The sequence below is a fragment of the Pinus tabuliformis genome, chromosome 6 (assembly GCF_031772625.1).
Source record: "Pinus tabuliformis cultivar Carrire ecotype Pingquan chromosome 6, CPIR1, whole genome shotgun sequence".
NCBI classification, from domain to species: Eukaryota; Viridiplantae; Streptophyta; class Pinopsida; order Pinales; family Pinaceae; genus Pinus; species Pinus tabuliformis.
Genome location: NC_142292.1, coordinates 614110914 through 614124841, shown reverse-complemented (window position 1 = coordinate 614124841; position 13928 = coordinate 614110914). Strand labels below are relative to the sequence as shown.

The 13928-nt window shown below is 37.6% G+C and overlaps 1 protein-coding gene across 1 annotated transcript; it reads right to left on the bottom strand.

Moving 5' to 3' along the window:
- Positions 1-10913: 10913 nt before the first annotated feature.
- On the bottom strand, positions 10914-13687 carry LOC149260083 (non-specific phospholipase C6-like). Its single transcript, XM_089419661.1, has 3 exons — positions 12090-13687; positions 11811-11987; positions 10914-11678 (listed from the first exon to the last, which is right to left on the bottom strand). Exons 1-3 carry the CDS (start codon positions 13195-13197, stop codon positions 11389-11391), a joined length of 1575 nt encoding a protein of 524 aa, XP_089275787.1. The 5' UTR covers positions 13198-13687; the 3' UTR covers positions 10914-11388.
- Positions 13688-13928: the final 241 nt, after the last annotated feature.

Below are 13928 nucleotides of genomic sequence, written 5' to 3'. Positions count from 1 at the left end.
ATTGGATTGCGGCAAGGCATGTGTTGAGATATTTACATGGCATAGTCAACTATGGTTTGAAATATGTATCAAACGGTGAAGTGTGAATATAGGGATTCTTAGATTGTGATTGGGAAGGGGATTGTCGAAGACACGAAGAGCACATTAGGATGTTGTTTTAGTTTGGGATTTGCTATGATATCTTGGATGAGAAGAAAGCAAACATCTATTGCAGAGGCTAAATGCATTGCAACTAGTTTGGAAATTTGTGAAGCAGTATGGCTTCAAAATCTACTTGCAATATTTCTTGATCAAGTATAGGATATGACCATGATACATTGTGACACTCAAAGTTGTGTGAAGCTCTACAAAAATCTAGTTTTCCATGGCAGGTGAAAGCACATTGAGATCAATAATTATTACATTCGGGCATGGTACAAAAGGGAGCAATGAAGCTCGAATACATTTCTACAGATGAACAGGTTAATGACATTCTCACCAAGCCTCTACCCAAGGCGAAGTTTGCATACTTCAGGGATAAGCTTGAAGTGGTTGAGAATACGTCATTGAGAGGGAGTATTGTTCTTGTAGTATCAAGGGGCAAACATTCTCCATAGGTCAGGATATTGATAGGTCAAAGGTATTGACCAAGTGGCATGTAATGCGGCTATGGATAATGGCCTAGAGAGCATAAAGGCCCAGAGTTCTCCCCCATATTGCCAAGGGGTACTTGTCTAGTGAGTAGAGTGAGTGACTTTAGCATCAGGAAGGTATATTACTATTTAATTAGCATGCAAGAATGGTAATGGCCCAAGTTTTCACCATAGGTCACAGGTGTTGATCAGGTTCCAAGTGACAACTTGGATAATTGGTACCTTTTCTCCAAGTGACGACTTGCTAAGCATGATTCTAATGCAGGATAATTTCCACATGGTTTTGGTATAGAACATTAGGTGGATGGATTCATCAACATATCTAGCTCATTCAACCTTTTCTTAGAGAAATTGCCAACAATGAGAACATTTGAAGAAGTTATTGTGAATACCTCCCTAGCTAAGAGGGAGCGTTGAATTTTGTAGCTATGGTTAGTATTAAAACAAAAAATGATAAATATGAATTGTATCTCAAGTCATCTTCAAAAGAGGGAAACTAAATTTTCAAAATTTAAATTATTTGTCTCCACAAAGTCAAGTTAGATGGCCTACTTGTCACACCTATTTGCTACTTGTCGTCCTCCTCAAGGCACCAATTTGGATCACACATCAAACATATTCATCTTTTCATCTATGCCAAGGAGAGAGAGTAAAAGGAGACCGAAGTTGACCAGAACAGTCCAACATTGACCGAGCTATATTATCTCTATTTTTACCCCATTCTTACTTCACATGTGTGGAGAGAGGCAAAAAAAATTTTGGTCATTTCATTGGGAAACAAACCCAATTTTTTGTGGAGGATTAAGAGGTTGAAATTCGACCTAGTTAAATAGAGTTGATTGAAACCTTCTAAGTAGAAATTTGGCAGAAATGTTGACAATTTGACCAGGTTTGACCTAGGTTTTGTTGCTAGTCAATTTGACTTTATTTTGATTGAAAACATCATATTTTATCTCATTGTTGAATTGAATAATCTCCCTAATAAAAGTTTGTTGGGTTTTTCCTTAGAAGAGGGTTTTCCCAAGGTAAAACTTCTTGTCTCTTTGTGCATCATTGTTCTATTGTGATCTTTACTATCCTACTACATTTCTAGTTGAATTTCTGAAGTGTAATTGCATAATGATAAGTTGGAAATGCTAAAGATAATATCAATATCATTAGAAGTAATTATCAGTTTCAAGAATTTGTGCTTGTATCTATTGCACTTGAAAAATCAATAGATATAACTTGGGAAACCCTTTCAGGAGAAAACCCAGCTAAAAGTTGAGGTCACTCTGCTTCTTTTCTTTGAATAGAAAATAGATGTGAGTATAAATAAGTAAGGCTTGTGACCCGTGGGCTACTACAATGCACAAATCCTCTATGTGTGCTATCTCCCTATCTCTCTTGGCTACTCTACTCATCTATGGAACAAAATGGTCAAAAAAATATTGGAACCCCTTTTTATTTTAGTGGCCCAATTATAACATAGCCTGATAACCTACTAATGGTTAAGTTTGACTCCTTCAACTCTTAACTAGAGTTATAATATGGAATCTTCTAGAGTATTTATCATCATGATCACATGGACAAACCCTTTTCCATCAATAATAGGGGCTGACATAGCATCCTATCAAATTATGGTGGCCAAACAGAAAGGTCAAAGTCTAAGTGGCATAACATTTGCATATAGACTCTGATTGAGGTGATTCTTGCACCGTTAGAAAGGTCTTTGTGTGTAGAATAGGAAAAAAAAAAGTGTTGCTTTAAAGAGATAGTTTTACCTCCAAAAATGGTGTTTAGTGCCTCAAAATTCTCTCGGAAGGTTTCAAACCTCAATTTTCCAAACTAGATTCTGCCAGTAAAAATGGTCCTATGAGGTGATTCCTCCACTTTTTCCACTTTGAAATCATTGAGATGGATGAAAAACAATGTAATGATCCAATCTGGATCAATGGTAAAATGATTTTTGAGCCAATTGAATACCCAAACAAGAAAATAATTTATTCCAAAAATTTCTAGTGAAAATTAGATCTTTGTCACTTACAATAATATTTGGTATTCCATGTAGCTTTTGCACTATTCCCATGGATGCTTCTGCCACTATTTGATATACTATTGCAATAATGAAATTATTTTCTTCATATTTGGTCAAACCTGTAATAAAATCCATATAAACATCTTCCCAATGTTGGCTCGGTATGGCTAATGGTTGTAGAAGCACTCGGGTCTAGATTGTATTTCCCTTATTCTGTTGGCATACCACATATTCAACCAAAATCTTTTGTATATCTACTTTAATACATTCTCAAATAAAAATATCTTTCTTGATCCTATGGTATGTTTTCAACAACCATGGATGTCCTACTATATGAGAAGTGTGTAATTCCAAAAGGACCTTCTATTTGAGTTGATAATTCTTACATAATTATAATTGATCTTGATTGCCACAACAATTAATTCTTCCCCAAATTTTTAGGCTACGTCAAGTTCTTCCTGTATTTGTTGAATGATCTTGCATACTTCTCATCTTGCTTCCATTTTATCCTTGCTTCTTCCACCCAGTCAGATTGTGGAATGGAAATAGCACATAGTAAACCCTTTGTGTCTTCCTCTTTCCTTGAGAGTGCATCTACCACAATATTTTGTTTTCCCTTTTGTAGACAATTTCAAAGTCATAACCCAACATCTTTATGACTGAATTTGCAAAGAATACTAGACTTTTTGTTTGGTGGATCAATAGTTGTGCATTTTGTTGCTAGTTAGCACTAGTCTATTAGACTTTATATGTGTATCCATGACCCTAATTCACATGAATGATAATAAAAACAAAAATTTTATGTGTGTGTGTGTGTGTGTGTGAAATGGATAATCAATGCATTGTTATAAAAATTGCGTTTATATGCACTTTAGAAGAAATTAAATCATTAAAATTACTTTTATGTTCATAATAGTTAAGTTGAGACCCTTGGTTGGCCTAAGACCTTTGATCCCCTTAGTGTATATGACCTTCAAAATTTCTGGTCTTGTAAATTTGAAATTAAAAGATCCATAATTATTTTCTAGAGTAAATTCAAGAGGCAATAGTGATAGATCTATAGTTTTAACCCACCTATTGTAAAAGAAAGGAAGGGTGCCTAGCAAAGGAAGGAGAAAACAAAGAGAATGTATAACTTTGCTTATCTACAATATTATCCCTAAGTTAATTCATGCAATGCTTCAACAACCCAATAGTGAATTAGCAATGGTAGGAAAGTTACAATATAATGTTCTAGACTGGATCGTTATATTATTTTTCATCTATCTTGATGCATTTAGAGTGTAAAAATTGGAGGAATCATCTTGCAGGGCCATTTTTTACTAATAGATCCCGCTTTAGAGAATTGGTATCAGAAACCTTCTAGATCCATTGCGAGGCATTAAACGACATTTTTTAGGGACAAAATTTCTGCACAATTACACTTGACTTTATGAAGTGTAATTTCTTAATGATAAGTTGGAAGTTATAAAGATAATATCAATATCATTAGAAGTAATTATCAGTTTCAAGAATTTTTTCTTGTATCTATTGCACTTGAAAAATCAATAGATATAACCTAGGAAACCCTTTCGAGAGAAAACCCAACTAGAAGGTGAGGTTGCTCTGCTTTTTCTCTTTGAATAGAAAATGGTTGTGATTACAAATAAGTAAGGTCTATGGCTTGTGGTCTACTACAGTGCACAAATCCTCTATGTGTTCTCTCTCCCTATTTGTCTAGGCTAATCTGCTCATCAATGGAACAAAATGGCCACAAAATGATTGGAACCCCTTTTTCTTTTAGTGGCCCAATTATAACACAACTCGATAGCCTACTAACGGTTAATTTTGGCTCCTTAAACTCTTAACTAGAGTTACAATATGGAATATTCTAGAGTCTTCTTCATCCTGATCACGTGGACAACCTATTTTCCATGAATAATAGGGGGTGACATAGCATCATCATGAATTATGGTGGCCAAACAGAAAGGTCAACTTCCAAGTGGCATAACATTTGCGTACATACTCTGATTGAGGCGATTCTTGCACCGTTAAAAAGGTCTTTGTGTGTAGAATAGGAAAAATTTGTGTTGCTTTAAAGAGACAAATTTTTACCCCCAAAAAATGTTGTTTGGTGCTTCAAAATGCTCTTGGAAGGTTTCAAACCTCAATTTTCCAAACCGGGTTATTCCAGTAAAAATGATTCTATTCGGTGATTCCTCCACTTTTCCCACTTTGAAAGCATTGAGATGGATGACAAACAATATAGTGATCCAATTCGGATCAATAGTAAGATGAGTTGTGAGCCAATTGAGTACCCAAACAAGAAAATAATATATTCTAAAAATATCCAGTTAAAATTCTCTCTGTCACTTACACTAATATTTGGTATTCCATGTAGCTTTTGCACTATTTCCATGGATGCTTTTGCCACTACAATAATGAAATTATTTTCTTTAGATTTGGGTAAACCAATAATAAAATCCATTGAAACTTCTTCCCAACATTGGTTTGGTATGGCTAATGGTTGTAGAAGCACTGGGGTCTAGATTGTATTTCCCTTATTATGTTGGCATACCACACATTCAACAAAAAAATTTGCACATCTACTTTAATACCTTCTCAAATAAAAAGTCTCTTTCTTGATCCTATGGTAAGTTTTCAAGAACCATGAATGCCCTACTATATGAGAAGTGTGTAATTCCAAAAGGACATTCTATTTGAGTTGATAATTCTCACATAAGTATAATTGATCTTGATTACCACAACAAATACTTCTCCTACATAATTTTTTATGCTACATCAAGTTCCTCTTGTATTTGTTGAATGAGCTTGCATACCTTGTCATCTTGCTTCCATTTTATCCTTACTTCTTCCGCCCAATATAATTGTGGAATGGAAATAGCACTAGTAAACCCTTTGTGTCTTCCTCTTTTCTTGAGAGTGCATCTACCACAATATTTTGTTTTCCCTTTTGTAGATAATTTCAAAGTCATAACCCAACATCTTTGTGACCCAATTTGCAAAGAATACTTGACTATTTGTATGGTGGATCAATAGTTGTGCATTTTTGGCTAGTTAGCACTAGTTTAATAGACTTTATATGTGTATCCATGAAACTAATTTCGAAGGAATGATGATAAAAACAAAACTTTTATGTGTGTGTGAAATGGATAATCAATGCATTGTTTTAAAAATTGTGTTTATATGCACTTTAGAATAAATTACATCATTAAAATTAATTTTATGTGCACAATAGTTAAGTTGAGACCCTTGGTTGGTCTAAGGCCTTTGTTCCCCTTAGTCTATATGACCTTCAAAATTCCTAGTCTTGTAAATTTGAAATTGAAAGATCCATAATTATTTTCTAGAGCAAATTCAAGAGGAAATAGTGATAACCCACCTAATGTAAAAGAAAGGAAGGGTACCTAGCAAAGCAAGGAGAAAACAAAGATCATGTATAACTTTTTTTTTCTACAATATTATCCCTAAGTTCATTCATGCAATGCTTCAATAACCTAATAGTGAATTAGCAATGGTAGAAAAGTTGCAATATAATGTTATAGATTGGATCATTATATTATTTTTCATCTATCTTGATGCATTTAGAGTGTAAAAATTGGAGGAATCATCTTGCAGGGCCATTTTTTACCAATAGGTCCCACTTTGGAGAGTTGGCGTCAGAAACCTTCTAGATCCATTGTGAGGCATTAAACGACATTTTTGGGGGACAGAATTTCCGCACTTTAGTGGGGGGCATGGGATGTTTTTCTATTGTCAGAGACTTTTCCAATGGTGCAAGAATCACATCAATCAAATTTTGCATGCAAAAGTTGTTCCTCCAATAAATTGACCTACAATGTTAACCATCATGGTATGAGCGGATTTCATGTGAACGCCTGTTACTCATGCATAAGGGGCTAGCCACATGTGGAATTTGAAGAAGACCCTAGAATCTTTAAACCTATAACTCTATTTGAGGGTTGAGGGAGTCAAACCTTACCCCTAGTTGGCTATCGATTTATGTCAAATATCGGGCCACTGGGAGTATAGGTTCCATTTGATGCTATCGTATTTTGTTCCATGGTTGAGCATAACAACTAGGAGTTGGAAGTTAGAGAGAAGAATAGAGGGAGTTAAGATTCTATAGCATCATCCATATAAGCGCAAGTCTCGGGTAACTCCAAAGAGAATACATCTTTCTTTGTACTTGCACATTTTCCATACTAGAGAAAAAGGAACAAAGTAGTCTCACCTTCTAGTTAGGTTTTCTCTAGTAAGAGATTCCTAAGGAAAGTCTTTGCATCTATTGTGGTTTGTATGTTGCATTTCTTTCTGTTTTCTATTTCTGACATTTTAGCTAACTCAATTAATTAAGTAGAAAAAATAGTTAACTAAATAATCCGGAATGTAAGGAAAAAATAGCAATAAAGCTTTAAGTAATATTTTCATGATTTGTTGTGACAAATTGTTGTAATGGAATATTCATGACAATTTATAGATCATCTAAAATCTAGCACTAGGTTGAAAGCAAAGGTGCTTCCCTCTATAGGTAAATTTTGTTTATTTGCTTCATGTATGTATTTCTCTATAATGTCTTTCTAACTAACACTCCCATGATTGCATATATGCTTTAGGTAATCTAAGTGTGGATTTAGTAAAGTTTTCATGTTATTTGAGACTTCATTCAACTTAACTTAGAATTGTTGTGAGCATCATATGGTATCACAAGCACCATGTTTACAGAAAGCTAGGTCAATAATTAGAACTATTTGGGTTACTCTTGATCATACACAAATCTTTGTTAATGGATACAATTTTCTTTAAACAAATATGCAATTGTCTTTCTTTGTGTATATTATTTGATTTTCACAATTTTTTTTGTTTAATTTATTAGCACTTTTTAATTTTGTTTTACATATATATATATGACTCATTTACTAATTTCTGTGTATATTATTTTTTCTCTTAATTTTCTTGCTTAAATTATTGGCGCTTTTTGTCTCGTTTTCATTTTACATTCAATTACCAATTCATTTATGTTATTGGTAATATAAGAAACTGGGCCAAAAATCCATTCAAATGCCAGATTCTAAACTCTCTGTGGAACATCATTCCCGGCTTCCTGTACTGGACTCTGTGGAAAGAGCGCAACCACCGAATTTTCAACAACACCTACCGATCCATGGATGATCTCTGGCTCACCCTCAAACAAAATATACAGGAAACCTTGGCCATCCGAATCTGGAATGAAACTGACATGCCCGAGATCCCACAAGAATGCAGAATACTGAAGGAATGGGATCTTGATCTCAAGCCCCTGGTCAAGGCAAAAACCTCCCCTTTCTTCATATCTGCCTCTCCTTCATCCTGGTCCCCTCCTGCCTTAAACTCCTACAAGATAAACTTCGATGGCGCTGCCAAAGGCAACCCCGGCCCTGCAGGCTTCGGAGGGGTCATAAGAAATCATTCAGGAGATGTGAAACTCTTGTATTTTGGCACATTAGGCAAAAACACCAATAATGCCGCAGAGCTGGAAGGACTATGGAAAGGAATATGTTTAGCTGAACAATATAACCTCTCCCCCCTTGAAGTTGAAGGGGACTCGCTCATACTAATAGAAGCAGCCAAAAGAATACAAGCTGGCGCCAGAGCTGTCAAAATTGCAAAAAGTTGGAGGTTGCTAAGTCGTCTGGAATCCCTGGAGGAAAAGCTCCTCATTCCCCACAACATAACCTTCAAGCATGTCAGAAGATCAGCAAACCAGGTGGCAGATCGGTTGGCTAATCAAGGAGTGGCTCAATCGATAACTTACTTCTCGGGTGCTCTGGATATGGTTGAAGATGATCAACTTAAGAAAGAATGCATCTCTCTGGTGCAAAAAGATCTCCTTCTCCCGGATGCGGGTGTTAATGGAGTTAATGCCGCGTGTTAATGGAGTTAAGGGGCATGTGGCTTGTCACATGGGCAACTGTCAGCCCGGACAAGCCACGCCACTCCACGACGAAGGCCCCTTAAATTCGCCGGAAGGCGAAGCAATGGGCGCGTTTGAAATGGTTTATGCGGAGGGGAATGTCGTTGGACTGTCCAGTCGATTGCAGGGGAATGCTGTGGGAATGTACAGTCGATTGCAGGCGCCATTCAATGCGCTGCAACATCCGAGGAATATGGGAGCTATTAAGGTTGCAACCCAAACCACTCTGCCGCCATTCAAGCCATTTGAGTGGGTGTTAGCCTGGTGTAAGGTTTCTCAGGGGAATTCTGGTGTAGGAAGCAATTGTCAGATGTCCAGGGAAAGGCTCAGGATGAGCAGTCGCAGAGGAGGGTCACGGGGTCGTTCTGCCTCTCAGAGGCCTGAGATTTCACCCTCCTCTTCAGTAGAGATCACCTCTGAGCAAAACAGGCCTCCGGGCAGCAATGTTAGAGGAAGCTGGGGCATTCCGGAGTGTGGTCACACGGAACACCCGGCCATTCGTTACAGAATCCCCTGCGCATTTGCAAACAATACTCTCATAGTTTCGGTTACCGTGGAGCATTGCAGCAGTATTCGGGGGCGTTTGGAAACTGTGAATGTCCCGAGGGTGGATATGGAGACTCCCACTGTCGACTTCAGGCGTCCAATTCAGAAGGATGAGGCCGGCCCCAGTGAACCTGTTCAGAGGAGCTCGCGCCAGGAAAAGGAAGACTCGGAAAAGCTCAAGGGTCTTGCAAAAGATGAGCCTCACACCACGGATGAAGACTAACTCAGAAGACGCCAAGTCTGTGCGGCAAGGAATGAATCTCTCTGACCATCTCATTTTGCTTACTTTGTATGTTTGTCATGGGGTTTATGTTCGCAGTGTCGGTCCAAATCACCATAGTATTAGTCCACGCGTCAGTCTACATGTTCACCGTGTCGATTTCTATATATACCGTGTCGAATTATGTTCACCGTGTCGAGTTATGACTCCATCGTGTCGATTTCTGTATTCACTGTGTCGTATTAGGTATCCATCGTGTTGCATCATGTATCCATCGTGTCAGCAGGAAGGTAAACTGGTCTCTCTGCAAGTTTAGCTATGACTGATATCTTCATGGAAAATCTCTTTGAAGAAACAGGGCCTCAGCCCAGATGTAATTTTTGCTGTAATTTTGGCATTTTTGTAATATAATTAGCTCAGTTTTAACGAGAAAAAAAAAAAAAACTAGTTTTAGTTCACTAAAAAGGTTAGGATTTATTTTAATTGATTGAACACCATATTGGATGTAAAACACAGCTCGTGAAAAGGATATTAAGGCAAAAAAAAAACTAAAAAAAAAAGACGAAGAGACAAAATCCAAAACATAGTCTTTTTTAAAGTAAAAATATTTTTATAAAGGTGTGTATTATAACTCAAAAAAGGTTTTATTTAAATATATTAACTGATTAAGGTATTTAGGGATCAATGTCTTTGATAAGCTAGAGAGACATTTTTTTATTGAGCAACACGTTAGGAATAAGATGGATGAGCCAAAAAAAAATAATGAATGTAGAAATAAAACACATCAATATATGTGGTTCATTTGATTTTGTTACATTCATGTAAAAATAATCGGTCTTTCTTTTATTACATCCAGCAAAATGAAGAGATAAAGCCTACAACACATTTGGTGCAACCTCCTCTTCAATATCTCAATGCCTCCTCTCTAAGTCACTATACTCTCTCAACATATATAGTGATAATACGATGCCCTCACCAAAATGTGTTTCCTTCTAGGGTAAAAAAAGCACCAACGTAACCTCTACCATCACATATGTGACCTAAGGAAATGGTCTAGATTGATTATGAAATATATATATATATATATAAATGTCCTTGGTGCCCAACCAATGATGTCTCTTTAGCGAATGATAGCAAGAAATCTGGATTAATCCTTGGTAGGATGAGTGAGTTGATTTTCTTCCTAAGTAAGGAAAGTTCATAGATTTTAAAGTAACTCATATTGATCGCATTATGAATATCAAACTGGGAAGGAAAATCTACTAGATAACAGTATGACCCGTATAAGAGAGGCTTTAATGGATGATAGCTTGACCTTTCCCATTCTATATTGGAAAAAATCCTCTTACAAATGTTTCCAATAACAAAGGCAAAAATCACTTTCACACTACTCAAAGCATAGTTTCACATGCTTTATTTAAATATATTTTCGAAGTATGATAGCTCGACCTTTCCCATTCTATGTTGGAAAAATCCTGTTACAAAAGTTTTCAATAACAAAGTCAAAAATCACTTTCACACTACTCAAAACATAGTTTCACATGCTTCAAATAAAAGCGGTCTCGACTTCTACCTTGGAAGTCTCGCCAATTTCACATTTTTCATGTCATATATTCTTCTGGCAGGGTGTAGCTGTAAAGAGATAAACACCGCCTCCAGTTCTACATTACATCCTGTAGTGGATTTACAGAAGATTGAATCAATCCATCTAGTTGCAGAAACTGACAGAAAAAGGATAGTGTAATATGATGGGGCTGTCACATCAGTGGAATACGACAACTTAATTGTATAGTATTCTGGTGATATGTTACAGCCATGATGCCATCTACCAGTGTTTATATACTGGATCTACCTATTCACTACACAACTCTCAACTTTCAACCATAAAAAAATGGCCTTCACCCTGACTAAATGGGCCACATGCATGTACAGACCCTAACTAACTATAGGACGTTACCTTCATCCTTTGACATTACATGCAGGAATAAAACAAAGGGTTTTGTCTGGTAATGGTCAGGGCTCAAGGGTTCCTGGTTGTAAGAGAAGGCCTCATCTCAACAATGGTGGACTCTGATGCTCCTAACTTGATGGCCTCCATACTTGCTTCCACAAACCGTTCCATGGCGTCTTCAACATAATCATTTGCCTTTTTCACATTCATACGATTCCCAATTTCGTCTGGAAAACTTTTGAGAATGTGATCGCCCTTAATGACTGCAGCGAGCTGTACCAGTTCTTTCTGAAACTCGCTCAGCTTTCCATCTTCCTTTGCAGGGGTCGACCTCATGGCGCTAGGTTCGGGCAGAACAACTGTGAGATTGGACAATCTAACAGAATCAGTAAGTGACTGCATTTAATGCTCAAATCCAGATATTCAATTCAATTATTTGGTCATAAAATTCTTAATGACCAGTTATTTAATGGAGAAAAAGTATGGTGTACCAGGGCAATCAGTTCGAGGGCCTCCTTTGAGATCCAGGACACTTTCAAAAGTTCCAGCCCAGGCATCTCTGTATGTGAGAAAATTGGTGGAGAGATTAAACATCTTCTTGACAGTAGCAGGGATGGATGAATGCTCAAACTCTGAAGTAGGGGTTGGCCCACTGGGACGGTGCATCACTGCAATAATCAAACATAATGATATGAATATATGAATGAATAAATGATAACAGACCCTGTAAAATTTTCAAAAAACTTGAAGGCTGTGTGCCATGATCATACCTGTGCCTTTCTTGATCCATGGAGAAATCATGATAGTGGGCACCCTCACACCCAATCTATCAAACTTGAAAAAAGAAGGATTTGGACCAATAATCCCATCTGGGTTTGGGACATTTCTCACAGGTGTAGGCACATGATCATAAAACCCACCATGTTCATCATAAGTAACTATCAGAAGCGTCTCATTCCACTGAGGACTCGCTCTCAGAGTCTCATAGACCTCCTTAACAAGCCTCTGGCCATTGGATAAATCATGAGCAGGGTGGTCATCATTGGCAGGAAAGAGCTTGAGATCAAAGTAGCGAGGCTCTATAACCGCTAGGTTGGGCAGCTTCCCCTTTCTGGCATGGCGCTTAAACTTGAGACCATAGTGATGAAACCTGGGAATGTACTTCAGCTTTCTCAAATTTCTGTAAAACAGAGTGGCAGGGATGTTCTGGTAATAAATCCCAAATGACAAACCTGACTCGTGGAGTGATTCAAAGAGAGTTTTCTGAGGATACCCAACTGCTAACTGCTTCGCAATATGGCTCGTGGCGCCATGAGAAGTTGCAGAGTACACAAAGAGCCTGTTGGGATGAGTAGGGCCAGGCAACGAAGAGAACCACCGATCAAATACCCCAAATTCCTTCACAAGCTCTTTGTAGACAGGAAGAGCTTCAGGCCTTAATCCTTTCATGACAATCTGTGACAGATTCTTCGATATAGTTAGAGCCTGCTGGACGAATCCATTCATGGGCGGGGGATCAGCAGAAGTGTGATTCGATCCAAAGACCTGCTCTATTACTGCCTCGAAGGTGTGGCCTGGATCTGGATCTACGTATTCTGCATCATCCCTGAAATAAACTTTAGCAGAGTTTGGCTCTTTAGTACTTACTGGGTTCCATTCCTGGCCTGTAACTCCATCGATTTCTGAGTTCAGTCTCTTCATCCAGCCCAGCACATGATCGAATGAACGATTCTCCAAGACCAGAACGACTATGGTCTTAATGGGCCCATCAATAGCGATGGCTGGAGATGAAAATAGTATGAGAGCTGCAGTTACAGTGAAGAATATCGACCTGAAATTTGTACTCTTCCCTGTTAATATCCTCTTGTTTTCTTCCATAGCAGAAATCCCCTACTTCCCACTTACTGAAATGAAATAGGAATTTCAAAATCCTTTTTATCTCCCCGCATGAAAACTTGAAGGAAGGCTACACTTCCCACTTACTGAAATGAAATATGAATTTCAAAAGACTTTTTCTCTTCCCTCATGAAAACTTGAAGGAAGGCCTGTAACTTCAAGGCCTGTGATTACAAAGATATAAACTCTCAGGGGATTCCAGAAAGGGAAGAAAAACGTTTGACGGAACTCCATAAACACGTGCATGGTGACTGTGCTCTTGACCGACACTGGGAACAATATGGAACAGGTGGACGTGGTGTTAAGTTACTCCGATAAGGTTACATGATGCAAATCACCATTAAGCTGCTAGAATAAGATTCAAAGAAATGATGCAAATCACCATTAAGCTGCTATAATAAGATTCAAAGAAATCAGAAACAAGCTATTTCAATTATTGTAAAAAATAACTTCAAGACTTCCTAATGCACAGGGAACTCTAAATCCAATGAGAGCTGTGGCTGATTTCTTATTTCCGGGTTTTCCTTTTATCCATTGATTTCTTGCCGCGAATCTAAAGTCTCTGAAGATAAAGCAACTTTGCCACTGTACCATCCATGTGCTTATTGTGATCATGGTCTAACGTGTGCAGAATAATGTGAGTCAAAAGGTGAAAGTCGGAATGTGTTCTCTTTGAGTTTTGTATCTGTCACGTCAATCGCATTCATGGCCGA